This window comes from Sturnira hondurensis, unplaced genomic scaffold (genome assembly GCF_014824575.4).
Source record: "Sturnira hondurensis isolate 20B ecotype Veracruz unplaced genomic scaffold, ASM1482457v3 Scaffold0021214, whole genome shotgun sequence".
In the NCBI taxonomy this organism is placed as follows: domain Eukaryota; kingdom Metazoa; phylum Chordata; class Mammalia; order Chiroptera; family Phyllostomidae; genus Sturnira; species Sturnira hondurensis.
In genome coordinates, this window is record NW_028093845.1 from 6439669 (window position 1) to 6460802 (window position 21134).

Below are 21134 nucleotides of genomic sequence, written 5' to 3' on the forward strand. Positions count from 1 at the left end.
CAAAAGGACAGTGGCAGACATACACAGCAGCCAACCTGAAAAAGCTCCCATGGTCAGAGCTGTAAATAATTTGAGCAACATATACAAATAATTATAGCACTGGATTATAATCCAAGGAATAAATTAAACATCCATGAGTCTATAATAATGTAAATGAGGGACTGAATAAATGTGAAAATGGGAGAAAAGGAACAAATCTTCCTTACAGAAAAATTCCAAATAATACATGTAGAGGAACAAGGGAAAAAGAAAAGTCACCATTAGAATTCCACACTAATAATTACTGCAGGCAAGAGCCACTGAAAATGGTAAAATTATAAGTAAAAATTTAAGGAGAAACAGGAATAGTGACTTCAAAGCCTCTCCCAACAAATATTTATTAACACTGTGATGATTTTAACATATGCCCACAAATTACTTGATACACTCTACTCTAGGAGGTAGAGCTGACTTCCTTTTCTGTTAAATGTAGATTGGAGTCAAGTGAGTTACTCCTAACAAACACAATAGCAAAAAGAAGAAAATGGTAACTTGACAGCAGGGGAACCCGGGCTGGCAAGTGGACTGAATGTGCCACCTCAATTTCTTTTGTCAAAACCTTATTACCCCCTCTCAAGCCTCCACCCCTTAATACATTATTATCAAACTGGGGGTTAGGGCTTTAACTAAGTCATTAGGGTGGGATCCTCATGATGGACTTAGTGTCCTTACAAAAGAGAAAGAGATCTCTTTTCCTTACATGCATGAACTGAAGAAAAGCCATGTGAGCACAGAGAAAAAATAGTCATCTGCAAGCCAGGAAAGGGTCTTTACCAGAACCCAACCATGCTGGCATCCTGAACTTGGACTCCAGTTTCCACAAATGTCTATGACACAGGCCACCCAATCTATGGTATATTGTCATAGCAGCCCAAATCAACTAGGAATTACCTTAGTCAAGTGCCCATAGTTAACATAACTACTAATAAAACAAGTTGATGTAACCCCTGATATCAGGTAATAAGAAGGGCACTTCACCTCTCTGGTATTCTTCCTAAAAATCCATAAATACAATCTAATCATCAGAAAGCATCAGCCAGCCCAAAGTAAGGGAATGTCTACAAAATAACTAACCAGTCTTGTCAGGTCCTAAAAAACGAAAAAGAAAAAAAAAGACTAAGAACCTGTCACAGACCATAGAGCAGACTAAGGAGAAAGACAGAAGAGGAAGATATAAGACTTTGGAGGAAGTTGAGTGAGGGCATTACATTTCCTGTATTATTTTTGCATCACTTCTGCAAATCTAAAGTTATTGCAACATAAGCTTTTAAAACATCAGAAAAGAGCTGGAAATTAACTACTAAGTTGATTGAATGAGAGTTTTTTAGGCAAATGGCTACACCAAACATAGCAGAGTGTTTTTCCTAAAAATCAAATAGGATTTTTACTTCCTTGTTTAAAGTTTTCTAATGGTTGCTCTTGCCATCAAGAAAAAAATTCAAATTCTTTAGCACAGCCTGTAAGACAGTGAAAGACACAGTAACCTCCCCTCCATCCCATATGTCCATGTCCTAATCCCTGGAACCTGTGAATATGTTAGGTTAGATGGCACAGGGGAGTAAGGTTGCAGACTGTATCAGGGTTGTTAATCAGCTAACCTTAAAATAGAGAGAGTATCTTCAATCATCCAGGTGAGCTCAACGTAATCACAAGAGCCCTTACCAGAGGAAGACGGAAATGAGACAGAAGACAACTCAAAGATGCAATGTTGCAGGCTTCGAGGACGGAACGAGTGGGATGAGTGGAGCAACGTGGGCAGCCTCTAAAAGCTGGAAAAAGCAACCAAATGGGTCTGTCCTGGAGCCTCCAGAAGGGAATGCAACCCTACTGACGCCTTGACTTTATTTAGCCCAGTCAGACTTCTAACCCACAGAGGATGAATTCATGTCGGTTTAAGCCACCCATTTGTTACAGATGAAAAGAGAAAACAACTGCAAAAAGGCCCTTCAGGGTCTGACCCCTTCTTACCTCTCCTGCTTCATCCTCAACACTCCTTCCCACAAAGATTTTCAACAGGTATGCTTTAATATACGGGATACTACAAATCCTTCACATGAGTCTACCAAAATTTGATCAATAAATGAAATGTAATTCTGCTACAATTTAGGATGTCTATTGCCACGGTAAAGTGACAGAACGTTGACCTGATAAGAAGAGGTATAACTGCCCCCACACACAAGCAAAGAAACCACAGCACAATGTAGGTGAGAGCGTGTGCTAGGGCTCTGCCTCAAGAGGCCATCTAAGAGGTTGGCTGGGGCAGAAGACAGTTAAGTTGACACGTAAAGGCTTCTGAGAGGATCAGTATATATGTGATACTTTTCTAAAACTTGCTTTTTAAGCAAGTGTTCACAGGTGTTCAAAGTTTAATTCCTTCAAGAATGCCACCAAACATGTTAGCATTACAGTAGCCATGAGTATGAAAAGGCTATGCATCACTGGTGCACACACTCTTAGCACATTAACCTTTTTCTCAAGGCATGCTTGCTCACCTGATCCTGCACGCAGGCTCTTCCCTGGAACCTTCAAAATTCCCTCTTCTCCCTTCATCTGACCAACTTTTGCCAGTTTTTCAGACATCAGCTCAGCCCTTCCTTTAGCAAACATTGTCTAACCCTGTAAGTGAATGCTTGCTTAATGCTGCTTCTATAGCAGCAGTCCCCACCTTTTCAGCACCAGGATCAGGTTTCAGGGAAGACGATTTTGTCCATGGACCAGAGTTGGTGGGGGTGGGGAGAAGACAGGAGGCAGGGGACCCTGATCTGCAGTATATTGAGCCACTGTGGATAACTTTTCACATGAACTATAATTGCCTAATTGTAAACTCTGGAAGTGAAAAACTTGAGTCTAGTTTGCTCTCAGGTCTATAATACCCCTAAGGCTTAGCATAGTGCCTGGCTAATGGAAACCATTAACATATTTTTGAAAAAGAAGACTGGTAAAAAATTATCAAATACTTCTACACCAGGCATTTACCTTACCACACATATCAACAAGAACTGCATGATCCAGAGGTGTCCAACCTTTGGCATTTCTGGGCCACAACGAAAGAAGAAGAGTTGTCTTGGGCCGCCCATTAAATGCATTGTGACACATAATCACACACCAAAAAATCTCATAACATTTTAAGTAAATTTATGATTTTTGTGATGGGCTACAGGGTGGACATCCCTAACACAGAAATAACAAAAAACTTAAAAGAGTTTTCACTATGTAATTTATATCCTAGTATTTTTACTTTGGCATTTTACACATTTTACTCTGTACAAGCTCAAGTATTAAAAAGTCTGAAGCAAAAGGAAAGAAAAATCTATTTCCTTCCATCTAAGGTGTTTTGACACTGCCATTTGTTTTTCTTTTTAAATCTACCAGGTGTATTATAATAGTTGCCTAGTGCTACTGTGACAAATTACCACAAATTTAGTGGCTTAAAACAACGTAAATTTATTCTTTTACAGTTCTGGAGGTCAGAAATTCAAAATCAGTTTCACAAGGCTAATGTCAAAGTGTCATGAGCAGAGCCAGCTCCTTTTCAGGCTCTGAGGAGAGAACCCCTTTCCTTGCCTTTTTTAGCTTTTAGTGGCCACCTGCATTCCTGAGCTCAGGGCTCTATCTTCAGAGCAATCCACTCCAGCCTCGCTCCTGTGGTCACAGTACTTCCTCTGTTGGCTGGGTGATCCTCTGGTTTCCCTCTAATAAGGACTGTTGTGATTTTTATCAGGCCCACTGAGGTCTGGGATAATCTCCCAGCTCAAAATCACAACTGTAAAGGTTTCAGAGATCAGAATGGGGCCATATGGGGGAGGGGGCATTCTTCAGCCTCCCACACCATGTGCCAATGGCAGGCTTTCACAAAACTGTATTATGACTTGCATTTCAGTGAAACCAACTTTATAAATACATCAATTCTAAGATGCACCACCGTTTCAGCAGTAAAAGTGTGAGGGAAAAAAAGCCTCAGAATCATGGAAGTAATTTAATCATTGCATCCAAACAGCCTAACAGAGCCTCACAAAAGAACACAATGTCATGTTATTTACACTCTCCGAAAGAATTTTAAATTCTTAGCTTTCAAGTGAGGTATGTCTGTGTAAAAGAGGAAAATAGATTATTCTAATGCATCTACTCACTGGTACCAATCTGACTTAAGAAGTAAACAGAATCTTTTTTAACAAATAGTCTATGTACCTTTTCAATGGGGCTGCTTGGCCAGACTAAATTCACAAGACCCACCCAAAGTTACATCTGCCTCAGTGGCATAATCTCCTTACAGAGACTACATTCATGTCAAAGGAAAACTGATTCTATTCCTGCTTTAAGCAAACTTGACATAAATATAAAAATTTACAAAGCAAGTATTTTATGGAACACTGAGGTACTGTCCAAAAAGCAGTAATAAGCTTTCTTTAAATTAATGAGTTTCCTCACTCCCACCACTTAACAGAGATGCAACATTTTAAATATCAACAATAATTTGTTTCATTGGTTTTTCCCTGAATCAAATTTCAGTACTTTTTTAAAGGTTAGATTAAGGGTTTTCATTATCTGTAAAAGAATATCAAAGTCAGCAAAGTACAAGCTCCTTTATCCTGTATTTGGAGAGGCAGAATCAGATCTAGGAATGTATTAGGTTGGCCAAAAAGTTGACAATGCTTAATTGTCTTTAACTTCATTTGAAACAATTTTGTTAGACTGCACTGTGACAGCTGTCATATCAGCATGCATTAAAAAGCTTATCAAAATTGGTGAATTTTTGTGCAGCTATTTTAATATTGAAGATGGAAGAAAATACACTTTTTAGGCATATTATGCTTTATTATTTCAAGAAAGGTAAAAACACAACCAAAATGCAAAAAAAAGGTTTGTGTAGTATATAGAGAAGGTACTGTGACTGATTGTGTCAAAAGTGGTTTGTGAAATTTCCTGGTACTATGGACATTTTGACCAAATAATTCTTTGCTGTGGGGCTGCCTTATGTGCTGGAAGATGGTGAGCAGCAGCCCCGGCCTCCACCCACTAGAAACCAATGGGGCAGGGTAGCTGACATACTCAAAATATCCAAATCAATAAAGTTATTGGTGAAAATGAAAAATGTGTCTTTTATTTTATGGAAAAAACTAAACAGACTGTTTGGCCAACCCAATAATTCATTCACCACAGGACTATCAAGAAGTAGGTCAATATTTAGTCAGTATACATTTTAACAATCATTCTTGATAAAATATTAAAATGCTTGAGCCAGTAAGTAAACAGTCAGCCCTGACTGACCCTGACTCTTTGTTAAGCCTTACCATGCTGGCCCCTTGCCCCAAGACCTCCTCATGATCCAGCAACCACAGCATGAATGAATGCCTGGCATATTACAGGCTTACAGAATCCTGTCAGTACATGTAGTACTGATTATTGAATATTTTAAAGTATATTACCCTGCCAATGAAGTATCAATAATATTGCTAAAGTACAGATTTTTTTACAAGCATAAGAAATATGTATGTACAAACACATTTATATGCACCACTGAAAAAGATCTGCAATTAGAAACCTTAGTGATTTAAAAGATGGGGAAGTCCCAATCACATCTGGATACTTCGGATCATTCTTTCTAAAGAAAGACTAATGGTTATGAAGGTAACTGTCACAATCCCTGCTGGCAGACAAGAGTCTACTGACACAGCCTATGCAATTATTTGGATGAAATCTCACTGCATTAAGTATAGGTTTTCCTGTAATACTACATGCCAGGGACAATACTATTTGCTCTTCTATATATCACTCCATATAATTCTCACAATCTTGTGAAATACCAATATTATCGTTTTAGAGACAAATAAACAGGGGCAAAGAAAGCTCACTAATTCATACAAATTCAAAAAACTGGTAAGTAGTGAAGAAACCAAGCACTGCAGGTTCCAAAGCTCATTTCACAATACCTGTTTCTCAGAAATATTAGAAAAAACAAGCAAGTTAAGACTTGGCCACTGGCTAGGCAAAGCATTTTACTACACCCTCTCCCCTCCTTACTTCATTCTGATTTTGCTCAGTTCTATAGGAGCAGTGTTTAGTATACAACTTTAGAAAACTTCCAGCAAGCCAGCTAGCTGAAGTAGATGACCTATTTACAGGAAACCTCCCAAAAGTGGATTAGTGGGAGGAAGGGAGGGCTGAGCAGTATAAGAAAAAAACAGAAAAACTAAAATAGTCACTGAGCCTTAAATACAAAAGAAAAGGGTAGGGAGAGGTAACCACACACACATCCTTTCAATGGCCAGTTTTCAAAAGCAGTAACAAATATGAAGCCAAGTTCACTTGCTCACTTGATTTCCTACTGCATGCTTACACTGGGAATATGACAAGGAAAACTCACAAGGTCTCTGCCATGTGAACAATTTATATCCTGGTGTTCTAAAGGAAACTGAATGAAGGGACTCTCATTTGCTAAGCATCAGGTACTTTAAAAATAGTATTTCAATTATTGTAATCCCCTCAATCCACAAGAACACTCAAAGATGTTATATAATTTGCTCCAGGCTGAATCAAAGCCTACAACCTTTTCACTAGCCCACACACTGACAATTCTGAGTATACCCAGCCTATGAGAAACACTGGCTTCCCCAGAGCTGAATGTAACACGATTTGTGCTAACATAGAGTACTGACTGAAGATGGCTCTCATTTTCAGGGAAGTCCATTGAAGACTGGCTCAAAATCTGTTCTATTTCACTATCTTTGGAATCCCAACACTTCAGGGTTTGTAGATGAAATCAGAAAGATGAAGCTAGCTGAAATACTGGGATCAATGGCAATCAACGTGGTTTACAAAAACTATTACAGATATAATCTCAGAAATCTATAGGAGAGGGAGAAGAGGTGAGGTGGGAATGAAAAGACTGCAAATATATTTAGCAATAGACAAGAAGATTAAACTTAGACAAAAGACACTTATTTATATAGGGAGTGAACATTTTTTAAGTCCCTTGAGATAGCCATTAATCAACCTAGAAGGAAATTACGTATCCAAATAGTTACATAATACTATTGGCAGTATCTTCAAGAGGGGACCCAATGCTCTTGTTAGCTATAAAGGAAGACTAGAAACCCAAGACACAAATGTCTCTCTGATCAAAAGGCACTTATCTCAGACACACTAGGGAGATTTATATCATTTTAAATTTTGCATGTGCTCTCAAAGTTGAAGGGTTTCTTACTAACTGACCAGATAGCGTTGCTGAGTGAATGGGGTGTTTATTTATATCTTCCCTAATGAATTCAAATAATTCCCATTACTATCTCCTCTTTCTTTCCTTACTGACAATTAAAAGGATAACTGCCACTGCCCTGGCTGGTGTAGCTCAGTGGACTGAGCAGCTGCCTGGGAACTGAAGGGTGGCAGGTTTGATTCCCAGCCAGGGCACATGCCTGGGTTGTGGGACAGGTCCCCAGCTGGGGGAGTGTGAGAGGCAAAGGATCAATGTATCTCTCACACATTGATGTTTCTCTCCCTCTCTTTCTCCCTCCTTCCCCTTCTCTCCAAAAGTAGATATACACAAAATTTTTAAAAAGATAACTGCCAGTATCATTTTTAGAAAAGGCATATGGAAAGAAGAAATGAGCACCATTTACTTCCTAAAAGCAGAATTAAACAGTGATAGTTTATTATTAAATTTGGCTGGCCTACCTGCCACTAACCCACCAAATTTTAAAGGCCCCTTTCAATTCAAGTCAATTGGAAGAAATTTTGAGTTACATCATCATTACCAGGATATTATTTCACAATCTTCCCTTGTTTGAGGACTTGGACTTGGAAGGATTCTCAAGTCAGAGTAAGAGTGAAAGTTGAAAAAAATATTCACCTAATACTTCACATGGAAATGCAAATAATTCTAAAAGCTCGTATTCTGCTAAATGAAAAACTAAAGTGTAGAAATAGAACTCCAAGAAACAGAATTTAAGAGAAATATTTCATAGATTCAAAGAAGTCAACTCTTACCTTCCAATAAGTGGGAAAAGCATGTTTAACAGTTAAACCTGAAAAATAAGTAAAAGTTATAATGAAGTCTCAGTTTTCTGCCTCTCCATTCCCTACATTTCTAATGTCGAAGTTCTAAAAAGAAACTTTAAGGAGAGAAAGAGATCTGGACTTGGAATTAGAGTGAAAGGTAGACTTCATAAAAGGAATGTTTAATGAACACCTAGAATTTGTTCAAGGCCCTGAATACACAGCAGCGAACAAGAGACAGATCAAACTGCTACTCTCACGCAACTTACAAGGGAGAAACATCACTAACCTTTCTGGGTGATGATATCTTTAGAAGATTTTATTTATTTACTTTTAGAGTGCGGGGAAGGGAGAAAGAGAGGCAGAAAAACATCGATGTGAGAGAGATACATCAATTGGTTGCCACTCACATGCATGCAACTGGGGACCTGGCCCTCAACACAGGCATGTGCCCTGACCAGGAATCAAACCGGTGACCTTTTGGTTCACAGGCTGTCACTCTATCCACTGAGCCACACCAGCTAGGGTCAGGGTCATGATTTTAATCTGTAAAATCAGAGAAGTGGACTAGATGTTCTTCAGATTGCATTCCAAAAACACCTGGACTTCCACTTCCATTTTAACAACAGTTCAGTTTTTTATTGCTTTCTCAGCCAGGGCTCCACACCCAATTTCCTTTGGAAAAACAAATGTCTTAAAAGGTTTGATAACCAGTTAAGTGCTCTCTAGGTAACTTTCCAGTTTTACAATTCTGTTTTCTATGATGTTTCACACTCATACTTCTGACCTATTTGTTTTTCAAATTTTTAAAAAGAGTCTGGAATTCTAGAGATGTACATGAAAAGCCAAACTAGTTTATGTAGGGCAAAGAAATCACAACACAAATAACTGCTTAATCATTACCTACAGATGCCAATACCAAATAGCAAAAGCTATTTTTTTCTAAGACTAGCAAACAAAACAAAAACAGACTTGATCTTGCTATTTCTCTGGTTAAACTACTTTCTTCCACCAGAAAGAAAACAAAAAGTTGACACTAGTTCTTGACATTAATTTCAAATTCTGTAGAACAATATTTAAGGTCTTTCTTCAATCTGGTCCCTTTAAACTCAAATGCCTTGGGTTTTCCCTACCAGCTAGCACCACACCATTTCCGCTTCTCCAATGCTAGGACTTCTATTCATGCTGTAACCTCTCTATGGAGATATAACACTTGCCCTCCTACCCCTACCCATCCAACTCCTCAAGATGGTAACCAACTTAACTGTCAGCAAAATATAGGTCAATTTAGAAGAAAGGCAAAGATTCTGTCCTACCCACTAGGCTAATCTTGAGTCCCCAAGTGGTAAACAGGCAAAAATGTTACAATGTATTGATTACCTTAATGGAATGATTATATCAACAGCAGAAATCAAACATCAACTATATTTGACTTCTAAATATATTAACTGATTTGTTCTTACAGATTTAACACTCCAATTACAATTAATATCCTGGCATCTCCTGAGCGTTCATAAAATTTGTAAGGCTAAGATAAATATTTACCACTTAAAATTTGTTCATTAATTATCAGCCAATGTCATCCCAATAAATTCAATAAAAAATTTTTTATTTTTTTGTTAAGACAATAATGCATATTCAGAAAATCAAGAAAAGACAATATTCTAAACACTTGGGATCTTTTCTTAAATTATCATGTGTTTCAGTTCCTTCATAGGCAAAGCTATTGAAAAAAAAAAACAAGAATCTCCATCAAATTTACAAGAAAAAAAGACCTCACAAATATCTTTATGCACGTTCCAGGCAGCCGTACAATACTTACAAAACTATTCACATTCAAACCCATTAAACAGCAACTAATGGAGGTAAAGCATGCAATATGGATAAGTACGGCTGACCCAAAAGATATTAAGGCTAAGCCATCATCTTTTTTTTTAAATATTTTATTTATTTATCTTTAGAGGGGAAGGAAAGGAGAGAGGAAGAGAAACTTCAATGTATGGTTGTTTCTCCTGCATCCCCTGCTGGCAACTGGCCCCTGCCGGGAACTGGCCTGCAACCCAGGCATATGCCCTGACTGGGAATCGAACCGCGATCCTCTGGTTCGCAGGCCCGCGCTCAATTCACTGAGCTACGCCAGCCAGGGCACATTATCTTTGGCTTATGAAAAAAATTCAACCTCTAATTCCCGAATAATCGATACACTTCACGTCTGAAAAGCATGTTACAAAAAATTAGATGTTGGTTGAACTGATTTATAAAGCCCAGCAAATTTTCACTAACAACTCGGATAAAATAGGTCGGTCCTACAATTCTTTGAAGAGTACCAGTGCAGCTTTGTTCTCTTACAAACGCTAGAGTGATATCTTTCTAAAGTTTTCCGTCAGTTACTTCGGAGGGTTCTCTTCTGAAATATTACCAAGTCTGTAAAGAGAGTCCTGCCTTTCCCTGCCCCATCCGTGAACATTCCACATCTCAAAACCAGGAAATGGATATCCTAGACATGACCATTCTTCATTTGAAACTACTGCACACTCGCCGCCTACGACCTCAGTGTGAAAGCGGCTTTCACGTTGCTTTGGCTGCCGACAATAAGACGGCCTGGCCTCAAAGTAGGGCCAACTCCGGCACGTTTATTGTATTTCCGAACGTGAAACTGGGGCGGGGGAGCCCACTCAATCTAAGGGCATTCGTTTAAACCCATTTGACACCTGCTCGCTTTCAAACACGACGATGAGCGAACTCCAACCTCTGGAGCAGCAGCTGCAGCAGCAACGACTATCTAGAGGCCAAAGTGGGTCAGGGTTACAGTTACACTTAGGCTGCATATTTACACCCTTTTGTCCACAAACTTGACTGCAGCTCCTTTCAAGGCAGCATGCTCGCCAGGCCGCACAAGTCAGAGTTTTCCTGAGTCCGGAGGAGCACAATCCTCCCAGCTCCGTGGCCACCCCAGAATTCCCCAGACCGCGCACTCGACGGCCTCCGTTCCGGACCCGGTCCCTCCGGTCAGGGGTCGCTCTAGACAACTCGCTGTACCCGGGCAGGATTCAAGGAATGGTGGCCCGCACCAGGCAACTCCAGGCCCCCAGCGGTTTCGGGCCTAGAGTTACATTACGTAAACAGTCCCGGCCCCGGCTTTCCAGGGCGGCCCCTCCCCCACGCAGGGCGCCCCTCCCCACGCTGGTCCCCGCCCCGTACCCACGACCGCCGGGACCACGACGCCTCGGCCCGCCCCGCCTGGGGCGATGGATGCGGCTCCGTAGGCCGCCCATTCGGCCTAGGCCCCGCGCCCCACAAGACCACCTGTCTCACCGTTCTGCTGGTGCGGCGCCGGGCCGGCACCCGGGCCCGCGGCGGCTCCTGAGGCGGCGGCTCCCCCAAGCTTGGGCGGGATGCGGGCGCTGGCGGCGGGATGAGCGGACCCGGCGGGGGCCGACATGACGGCAGCGGTGGCTGCGGTGGCTGCGGTGGCGGCGGCGGCTCCGCAGCTAGGAGGTGGGCGGAAGGAAGGGAAGGCGGGGCCGAAGAGGCGAGAGGAAGTGGAAGGAACGTGCCAGCGTCACCGTGGGAGTCACCCAGGGCCGGGGCTAGGGGTCTTGCTCCGCCACCAAGGTCAGCTAGCCACCGCGACGGGGGGAACCTGGCCCACCACTCCCAGCCCGAGCCCCAAACCACGGGACTCCCACACCCGGCGACTCCCCGTGGGCTCTGCCGGAACCCTGTTGCTGCCACGCCCCCTGCAGGCCGGAGCCGGCGAGCCCACGCTGGAGGCGGGGCAGGGCCTGGGCCTCACTACCGCCCGGGGACGGGAGGGCTGGAGATGGGTAGGACTGGGGGACTTAGGGCTGGCTATATCCGGGGGCGGAGGCCGGCTGCGGGTGACGTCCAGAGCCCAGGCCAGACTGACCCCACCCACCCTCGCTTCGTAGAGCCAGGCTGGGTTCGATTAACACGAATCTCAATCAGAACAGCATTGTTCAAAACTCCCACTGACTTAACTCTAGGGAAAGGAAAGGGGAAAATGGAGTAAGGGAAACTAAACTAGAAGACAAACGTATCTTCCTCATGAATTTTGTGAAGGATTGACTCATTGGTTTGGTGTTCAGAAGATGTAAAATTGAAAGCCAGAACTCTGTTTGCTTTGTCTACACTAGTGAAATCTTTGAATCTCTGGCCAGTCCCGCATGCTAACTGGCAAGCACCCTCTAGACTACAATTACCCAAGTGGTTTTGCAGTCTTGGAGAGTGCCATCATTATTCTGTATGAGAAATAAGATTGCTCAGAAACATCGCATTCAGAGTGGGATCTAGCAAAATGATACTTACAGAATGATAAGTCTAAATAACCGAATGATTATGCAAAATACAAAATGTGTTGATCATCTTAGACTAATGCAGAGCTTCCTTTTGGTTGAGTTACAAAAGGATTTCAGTGGTTGGAAAACTGTAGAGTTTTAGGATTTCAACACTACATCATGCTCCGTATGTCCAAAAAAGGCAAGCCCTTTCTCACAGGCTTTCCAGATTCACAGAAACCTAAGCTCGTATGAACCGAAGATCACATTCTGCTTCATCAAGATTACACAATTACAAATTCCAACACTTTCCAGGAGTCCTTTGAAAAAATGGTTCAGAAAAAAAAGCTCTGGATTAAGGGCAACCATCATGTGCATAAGGGAGCGCCAAGACAACTGCTTTTCTGCCCCTAGCATGTATTCTTCTGAGTGTAGGAAACCCATTTTAATTAGAGGTGTGTGGAGGGAAATGAGCCTCCCATCTTTTTTTTGAGAGACTCCTAAAGAGGACTGAGATGGTATTAACAGATCTGCCCCACAATCTTTATCACCTTAACAGCTTCCACTGGTCCACTAATTGGCCCTAGTATTTTTCTAGCATGTTTATAAAAGTCCTTTGCACGACAGATCCCACAACCTTTATGAAAATGTACTGCTTTACATTCCATGACTACCATCAGTGAAGAAAAATAGGAAACGGATGAAGGATTGAATGCTTACCACATACCAGGCACTGTGCTAGTCGCTTCAGCTAACGGTTTTTTACCATTTAGTCCTCACAATAACTCTTTTTTTTCTAAATTTATTTATTTATTTACCTTTAGAGTTGAAGGAGAGAGGGAGAGAAACATCAATGTATGGTTGCTTTTTGTGCATCCCCTGCTGGGAGTTGGTCTGCAGGGAACTGGCCTGCAACCCAGGCATGTGCCCTGACTAGGAATTGAACCTCTGGTTCGCAGGCCTGTGCTCAATCCACTGAGCTACACCAGCCAGGGCTTTTTTTCTTATCTTCATTTTACCAGTGAGGAAACTAAGGCTTATAGAATTCAAGTAATCTTAGTAAAAATCATGAACCTGTAATAGCAGAACTGGAGATCAAACCAAGCTCTATTTAGCTCCAAAACCGTTGTTCTATTCATTACAAACTATAAGTGGGTTAATTTATATGATGTACTATTTTACTTCAAAGGACTTTCAGTTACATAGAATATGATCCAGCATTATTTAGAATGGTGGGTCTCAGAGTGTTTGAAATGCAAATTCTCAGGTGCCACCCCAGATCTACTGAATACTGGTGGTGGAACCCAACAGCTGTCCTGAAGATTCTGATCCACAGGAAAATTTGAGAACCACTGCTTTTGAATAGCAGAGTTAAGCTCAGTTGGTTCTTCTTCTTTTTTTTAATATTGGAACATGATGGTCCTTTTCTTCAGGATATCTCTCTTCAGGATATCTCTCTCTTTTGCCAGTCACTGAAAGTGATAGTTTGTGGATGTGTGATTAAAATACCAGCAATGTCAAATATGATCGTTTCTGGGTCAGTTCTGATTGACAGGCAGTGTTGAGGCAAATGCCAAGGCCAAGTCTATGTTCAATGGGAAATTAATTCCTGCCACAGGTGCAGGAGGGAGATTCTTTGTCAAATTGTGGCAGCATGCTACTATGTCACCCCAACTTAGGACACAGATTCTTTCTAACATAAGTTGTGGAAGACTTAGACAACTGAACACCCATCTCTATCTCAAAAAATGATAGGCCAGTTCTTATTCTGTTGTAACCTTGCTTCACATCTTTCTCAGCCAGTTTTTAAATTACATAGTTTTTAAGTCATGTTTGACATTTTATTTTTCAAGTTTAACATTGTCATTAGTTGGCGTAAACCCCAACACAATAACCAACATGATTTCCTGCATTTGGAGGAAAAATATACCCTAGTAAAGTGGAAAATTGTGCAAATGGCTTCTGGAAGCCCTCATTCCAAGCAGCTTGATGGTGACACATTGCCTTTAAAAATTTGGACCTTCTTTTTCAGTTTGCTATAATCTACATTCACTGAGTAGAATTTATATTGATATAAGTTCTACTTGGGACCCAGTTTGTTCCAGGGTTCTGGTTTATTCTCTGTCCCAACAGACATCTATATTGAACAATGCCAGAGGTAAGAATAGAGCGCTGCCCTAGTACCTCCAGCTCCAATAGATACAAAGAGGAGGATCACACTTGGATACTTCCTGGCCTGGCTGAAGATCTGGCGAAGGACGACTGCAGCAGAAAGAGAGAAACACTAAACTGCAGGGCCTGGGGTAGGCAGCCAGCGCAAGTTAGGTGAGTGGATGCCCAGTCACCCAGGACCTCCTACGTGAAAGGACCCATGGCTCAGAGCAGACCCGCCAGTAGTTATAACAATGCCTGCTTCACCCAGTGCCTCACATGTCTGCTCTAACCTGATCTTCGTTCCACTCCAAGGGAAACATTCTTGTTCCTGTGCAATGTACGTATATACCCAGTGAGTAATTTTAACACTTGTATTGGCTAGACGAACACTTTCTCAGGAGGCCATGCCTTGAGAGATGGTGGAGGGTGGTCCTCTTCAGGCGTCTGCCAGCCAGGTAGCAGGGAGATGCTAGGGGCACTTGTGCCCTAGGCACACCCACCCATGCAGACTGCTGGTGAGGGATCAGAGCTGGGCCTGTGCATTCAATCTTCATTGCACCTCATCCCTTTTAGTGGCATTCCCTACTAGGAGTACCTCTCCCAATGAGAAGGAATAATTTTCTTCTTTCGTCTCCTTTATCAAATCTATGTACACATTGCACTTTTAGTAGGCCAGGTGTTAGGGTTACAACAATAAATAAGAGAGCTGTCCCCAAAGATCCTGTGAGGATACACATTTCTGCATCTTTCTTATATTTGTTTTTTCTTAATTTTTAGTCCTACAAACTTGCTGTATTATTTTTTCTGTTCCTTGTAAATCTTTGATTTTTCAATGAGGCATTCTAAGATGAGTTTCACCATTTACAGTATGATGGGGAGAAATAATTTGATCACTTATGTTGATGTCTTTTAACTATTAAGTCTCAACCGTGGATGACACAACTAAGATCCTAAAAGAAAAAAAGAAAGAATGGAATTATTAGGCAAATAGTTACCACATAGCCAACCTATGCACAACAATGCCTGCACTTACAGGACATTATCTGAAGTTCTCACAATATTTGGCTGTTATTTTAAATATGCTATAATTTCCTTAGTCATCCACTTACACAGCTTTCAGCAGGTTAGAAGTAGATCCCAGTGCAGGGGAAGAACACGCTGTTGATGTAAACACTTTGAGAACCATAGTCCCTATCAGTTAACAGAGTAAGTACAAGGAAAAAAAGAAAATTGGAAAAATGGAAGAACTGAAAATGCACAGTAGTGTGAAGCAATCAAGTTGGAGAACCTTATGCATTCCACTGGGAATATGATAAACAGGCCCAAAGTCCCTGCCCGCAGAGAATTTCTAACCTGGTATTTGAAGGGAATTGAGTGAAAGCAATGCATATTTACTGAGCACCAATTACAGGATGGCAAAAAAAAGATTTATAGTTGTAAGCAAAACAGAGTTTATTCTTGCTTTATTATTTATGGTATTCTTTTCCATACAAACAATATACAGATATGTATAGCTTTGGCTCTTAATTACAAAGAGAAGCTAAATTATGCTCTGAACTCTGTTTTCAGAAGATAGCAGGACTGTACAAGGTATTTTTTGAAACTTAGATACTTTTACATATGAATAGTTTAGTTCTGAAAACTCCGATGTTTACAAGTCCCAATATTCATGCATCTAGAGTAAGTCAAAATTACCTTCCTAGGCCACATCTGCATTTCCTCCAAACAGGAAAGTGAACCAGTTCTCTGCAGTTTTAAAACCAAGCTTACTCTTTTTTTTGCTGCTGTAAGTTGTAAAGGAGTACCTCTCAAACTTTAATGTGCATATGAATCGCTTGAATATGCACATTCAAGGAAAGTAAGGGTCCCACAGGAGGGGCAATTTGTTAGCTTGCTGGGGCTGCATAACCAAATACTACAGACTGGGTGGCATAAACAATAGAAATGTATTTTCTCAGTTACGGAGGCTAGAAGTCCAAGATCAGGGTTTCATCAGCTTGCTTTCTTCTGGGGCTTCCCTCCTTGGCTTGCAGATGGCTGCCCCTGACTGTGCCCTCACATGGCTTTCCCTGTGTGTGCACATCTGTGTCCCAATATCCTCTTATAAGGACAGCAGGCATACTGGATTAGGGGTCCACTCATCCGACCTCATTTCCCCTTAATTATCCCTTCAAAGGCCTTATCTCCCAATATAGTCACATTATGAAGTATTAGGGGGTAGGGTTTTCACATATGAATTATGAGAGGACACAATTCAGCCCATAACAGAGACAATTATATTGGGATTATAGTTGCGTATACCTTTGAGGACTGTAAGGATAGTAATAGAGGTTTTTGTAATTACTGAAAATGCTGAGCTAAATGAAACCCCAATGGCAAACAGAATGACAGGTTTGGAGTCCGTTTGGGAGAAAGCTTAGAGTGCAGGAAGTTGAGCTTCCTTCTCAATGTGGGGATACCCTTTCCAGGATTCCCAGCTCCTGTATTGTGGACCGCTCTGCCTGGTTTCAGGAATTGTAACCCTAACCGCCCCCACCCCTGCCACCCCCCACCCCCACCTAAGGCTAAGGATGAGCCAGTGACCTCCCGAATGCAAAACACAGGAGACAAGGCTTGTCTCTGGTAGCAAATGCTGCTTCAGTTTCCTCTCCCTGCCCCCAAAGCTTGGTCGGAAGTCAATGACAGGTAAGTCTCCTCACAGTGGGGAGCAACTTGAGCCAGACTCGACCACTTGGGAGGCCATCATGGAAGGACTGGGGCGGGGGTGGGGGAAGGTGCCTGCAACACTGCAACAAATGGCAAGCAATAGACCCATGCCTGCAGGCTATGTGACATAGCCCAAATCCCCTGTCCTCCGGGAGAAGCACTTCCTGGCTCTAATCCACTTAAGCTTGAATACCTGATGGGGTGGGGTACAACTCTTGCCTTGGGAGAGCAGAACCTGGGGGGAAAATCTGGCATCACAAAGAATTCCTGAAAAACCTGTGAAATCTGCTCTGTTGAGAGTGCTTTCATTCATATGTTAAGGGTCTGAGAGGAAATGAGTATGTCTCCCAGAGTTTCTGCAGCCCTCTTTCCTGACAGACACTGACTCAGACTGAGCCCTCAGATTTTGAAATGTTATCTACTGTTTGATCCTTGCCGCCCTGTATTCCTGTGTATTACAACCCAATAAAAGTCCCCGGAGGAGGGGGCTCGATGCCTTTTTCCCCTGAGGAACTGTCCACTGCTCATGGCCTTTTTCCCCTGAGGAACTATCCACTGCTCATGGCCTTTTTCCCCTGAGGAACTGTCCACTGCTCATGGCCTTTTTCCCCTGAGGAACTGGCCACTGTTCATGGACTTTTTCCTCTGGGAAAGTGGCCACCTCTCCTCCCCAAGCATGTCTTGTTTACTTTCATCTGTGGCAGACGGGGACTTGCGGGAAAAGTCGCCTCCACACTTCTGTTTGAACATAACTCATGTATCAAAATCAAATCACATGTCCTTGTTCTGCCATCTGAAGTAACATACTTACCATTCTTCAGAGACCAGCATTCAAATACTTTAGGAAGTTTGTCTTTTTCCCATGATCTTGTCTTCTGTAGTCCAACTCCCCCCAACAATGCCTTGACATTTTTTATATGACAAGATATTTAAACATCTCGCCATGACAGTGGTTTTAAAAGTGTATCCTCTCTAACTGAATTTGTATGTTCAATATTTTTTTGATTTGGCATTTTTTAAACAGAGAATTGTGTTTCATACAATTGATTTTTTCCATGTATTTAAAGGTTATACTCAACTAGTACAGAATTCTCTATAGTACAGAAACACTCCATTCTTAGGACATTTTAACTTATACAGTTTCATAAATAAAAATAAATGCCATATGGATCAACAGTGTGTAAACTTTGCCTGCCTCCAACAGATGGCACTAAAGATTGTACACAGAAACGTTAGTGTAAATTAGTGCTTTCCAGCTCTTTGTGCCATTTCTGGCAAAGCTAGAAAGTGAGAGTATTTTTGTGGGGCAAGTAAACAAGGCTGCAGTGGCCGAAGAAGTCTAGCCTGGGGGTCACGCAAAGGGCACCCCTTTTACATGTCCCCAGGTCTGAAGAGGACTAATATTTTGACATGTGTTTTAATGCACTTCAGCCCACAATGTGCCCGGTATCTTGGTTGGAAAATTCTGATCTAGGTCATTTTTTAAGTTAATTTGGAACCTATAATAGGTTTATGTTTTTTTATATATATTTTATTGATTATACCATTACAGTTGTTCTATTCCCCCCCTTCATTCCCCTCCACCCGCACCCTCCCTCCCCCACCATTCTCCCCCCCTTAGTTTATAACCACGTGTCTCAAGTTCTTTGGATTCTCTATTTCCCCCACTATTCTCGCCCTCCCCCTATCTATTTTCTACCTACTATCTATGCTATTTTCTGTGCCTTCTCCCCCCTTCTCCTCCTCCCACCCCCCTGTTTCTAACCCTCCATGTGTTCTTCATTTCTATGGTTCCACTCCTGATCTAGCTGTCCTCTTGGTTTGCTTTTGTTTTAGGTGTGGTTGTTAATAACTGTGTGTTTGCTGTCCTTTCACTGTTAATATTTTTCATCATCCTTTTCTTATATAAGTCCCTTTAGCATTTCATATAATAAGGGCTTGGTGATGATGAACTCCTTGAACTTGACCTTATCTGAGAAGCACTTTATCTGTCCTTCCATTCTAAATGAAAGTTTTGCTGGATAAAGCAATCTTGGCTGTAGGTCTTTGGATTTCATGACTTGGAATACTTCTTTCCAGCCCCTTCTTGCCTGTAAGGTCTCTTTGGAGAAATCCGCTGGCAGTCTGATGGGTACTCCTTTGTAGGTGACTGTCCCCTTATCCCTTGATGCTTCTAAGATTCTCTCCTTCATTTTGGTCTTGGCTAATGTAATGATGACGTGCCTTGGTGTGTTCCTTCTTGGGTCCAACTTCTTTGGCACTCTCTGAGCTTCCTGGATTTCCTGGAAGTCTACTTCCTTTGCCAGACTGGGGAAGTTCTCCTTTATTATTTGTTCAAATAAGTGTTCCACTCATGGCTGTTTCTTTCCCCCTTCTGGTACCCCTATAATCCGGATGTTGGAATGTTTAAAGATGTCCTGGAGGTTCCTAAGCCTCTCCTCATTTTTTTGAATTCTCATTTCTTCATTCCTTTCTGGTGGGATGTTTTGTTCTTCCTTCTGGTCCATTCCATTGATTTGAGTCCCAGTTTCCTTTCCATCACTATTGGTTTCCTGTGCATCTCCCTTCATTTCACTTAGTTTAGCCTTCATATGTTCCTCTAATCTGTGACTATGTTCCTCTAATTTGTGACTATAATCTACCAGTTCTGTGAGCATCCTGATAAATAGTGTCTTGAATTGTGCTTCTGAGAGGCTGGCAATTTCTCGGTCCCTTAGAGTTAATTGGCTCTGGGACTTTGAGTTCTTGCACCATCTTTTGGGCTGTTCATGCCTGTTCCGTAGCAGGATCAGGGCCCTAAAGTGTTCACTAGAACAGGGCAACTTAGTCGCTGGGTTGTGACGTTGTATGTGGGGGCGGGGTCAAAAGGGACAATGGCTTCCCTCTGCTGCCTGCCGCTGCAACCCCCACCAGCACCGCAGCCACCACCGTCACCAGGCCCACGCGTTTCGTTGCACTGCACATGAGTGTGCCACCGCCGTCAGCCCTCCACCACTGGGTTCGCCCTCTGGGGCCTGTGTGGTCTGTCTCACTGTGCGCGAATGTGTGACCACGGTCAGTCTGCCCCACACCCCAATTGGTTCCAGGCTGTCTGCGTGCCTAGGTCGGGGGATCTGTCCTGCCTGACCCAGCTCCACTGCTGGCTCCACCTCTCTTACTGTCCCCATTGAGTGGTTCGTAGTTGTCAGACTCCCGTATAATTCCGTTTTCTGGTCTTTGGGTGTGTCCTAGTTCTCCAAACCTTTGTTGTGTTCAAACTTGGTTGTGGGAGAAGGCAGGGCGTTTCCACCTATGCCTCCATCTTGGCGGAAGTCCCTAGGTTTATGTTTTTTACATGTATTTTTTATTAGTTTTTTTAAAAGATTTTTTTTTTTTTTATAGAGAGAGGGGAATGGAAGGAGAAAGAAAGGAAGGGAAACATCTGTCAGTTGTCACTCACACACCCCCAACCAGGGACCTAGCCCACAACCCAGGCATGTGCTCTGAATGGAAACTGAACTCTGACCATTCTGTTCTCAGGCCAGTGCTCAATCCAATGAGCTGCACAAGCCAGGGCTTTAAAATGTATTTATAATTATTAATCCAAACATTTATGTTAGTGCAAGAACAGTAAGAATTTTGAAGATATTTTGAGCATGAAGGATTTGAAGATGATGATAAAAGCAGTGATTTAAAAATGGAAACTCATAACTATGCAGTGAAATGGGAAAAAACACTTGAAAGTAGAAACAATTTTAAAGTGCAAAATATAAATTATGCCATTGAGAAAAGGCCATTTACAATGGACTGAGATGTGTTACCCCCAAAGTTTGTATGAAGCCCTGATTCCCCATCTGACTATATTGGACATGAGGCCTTTAAAGAGCTAATTGAGGTTAAATGAGGTTATACAAGTGGAGCCTTGGTCTGACAGATCTTACAAGAAGAGACACCAGAGAGAGA

The 21134-nt window shown here is 42.0% G+C and overlaps 1 protein-coding gene across 7 annotated transcripts in view; it reads right to left on the reverse strand.

Moving 5' to 3' along the window:
- Positions 1-11736, reverse strand: part of SEC24B (SEC24 homolog B, COPII component) — a 103659-nt gene extending 91923 nt beyond the window's left edge. For 5 of the 7 annotated variants that reach the window (XM_037031841.1, XM_037031840.1, XM_037031839.1 and 2 more), the window contains exon 1: positions 11350-11735. In XM_037031841.1, coding sequence (XP_036887736.1) covers positions 11350-11476 — 127 coding nt within the window. In that variant the 5' untranslated portion in view covers positions 11477-11735. Of the gene's footprint in view, positions 1-11349 lie in introns of all 7 variants that reach the window. The other 2 variants (XM_037031837.1, XM_037031835.1) reach the window with 1 other exon arrangement.
- Between the last annotated feature and the right edge of the window lie 9398 nt (positions 11737-21134).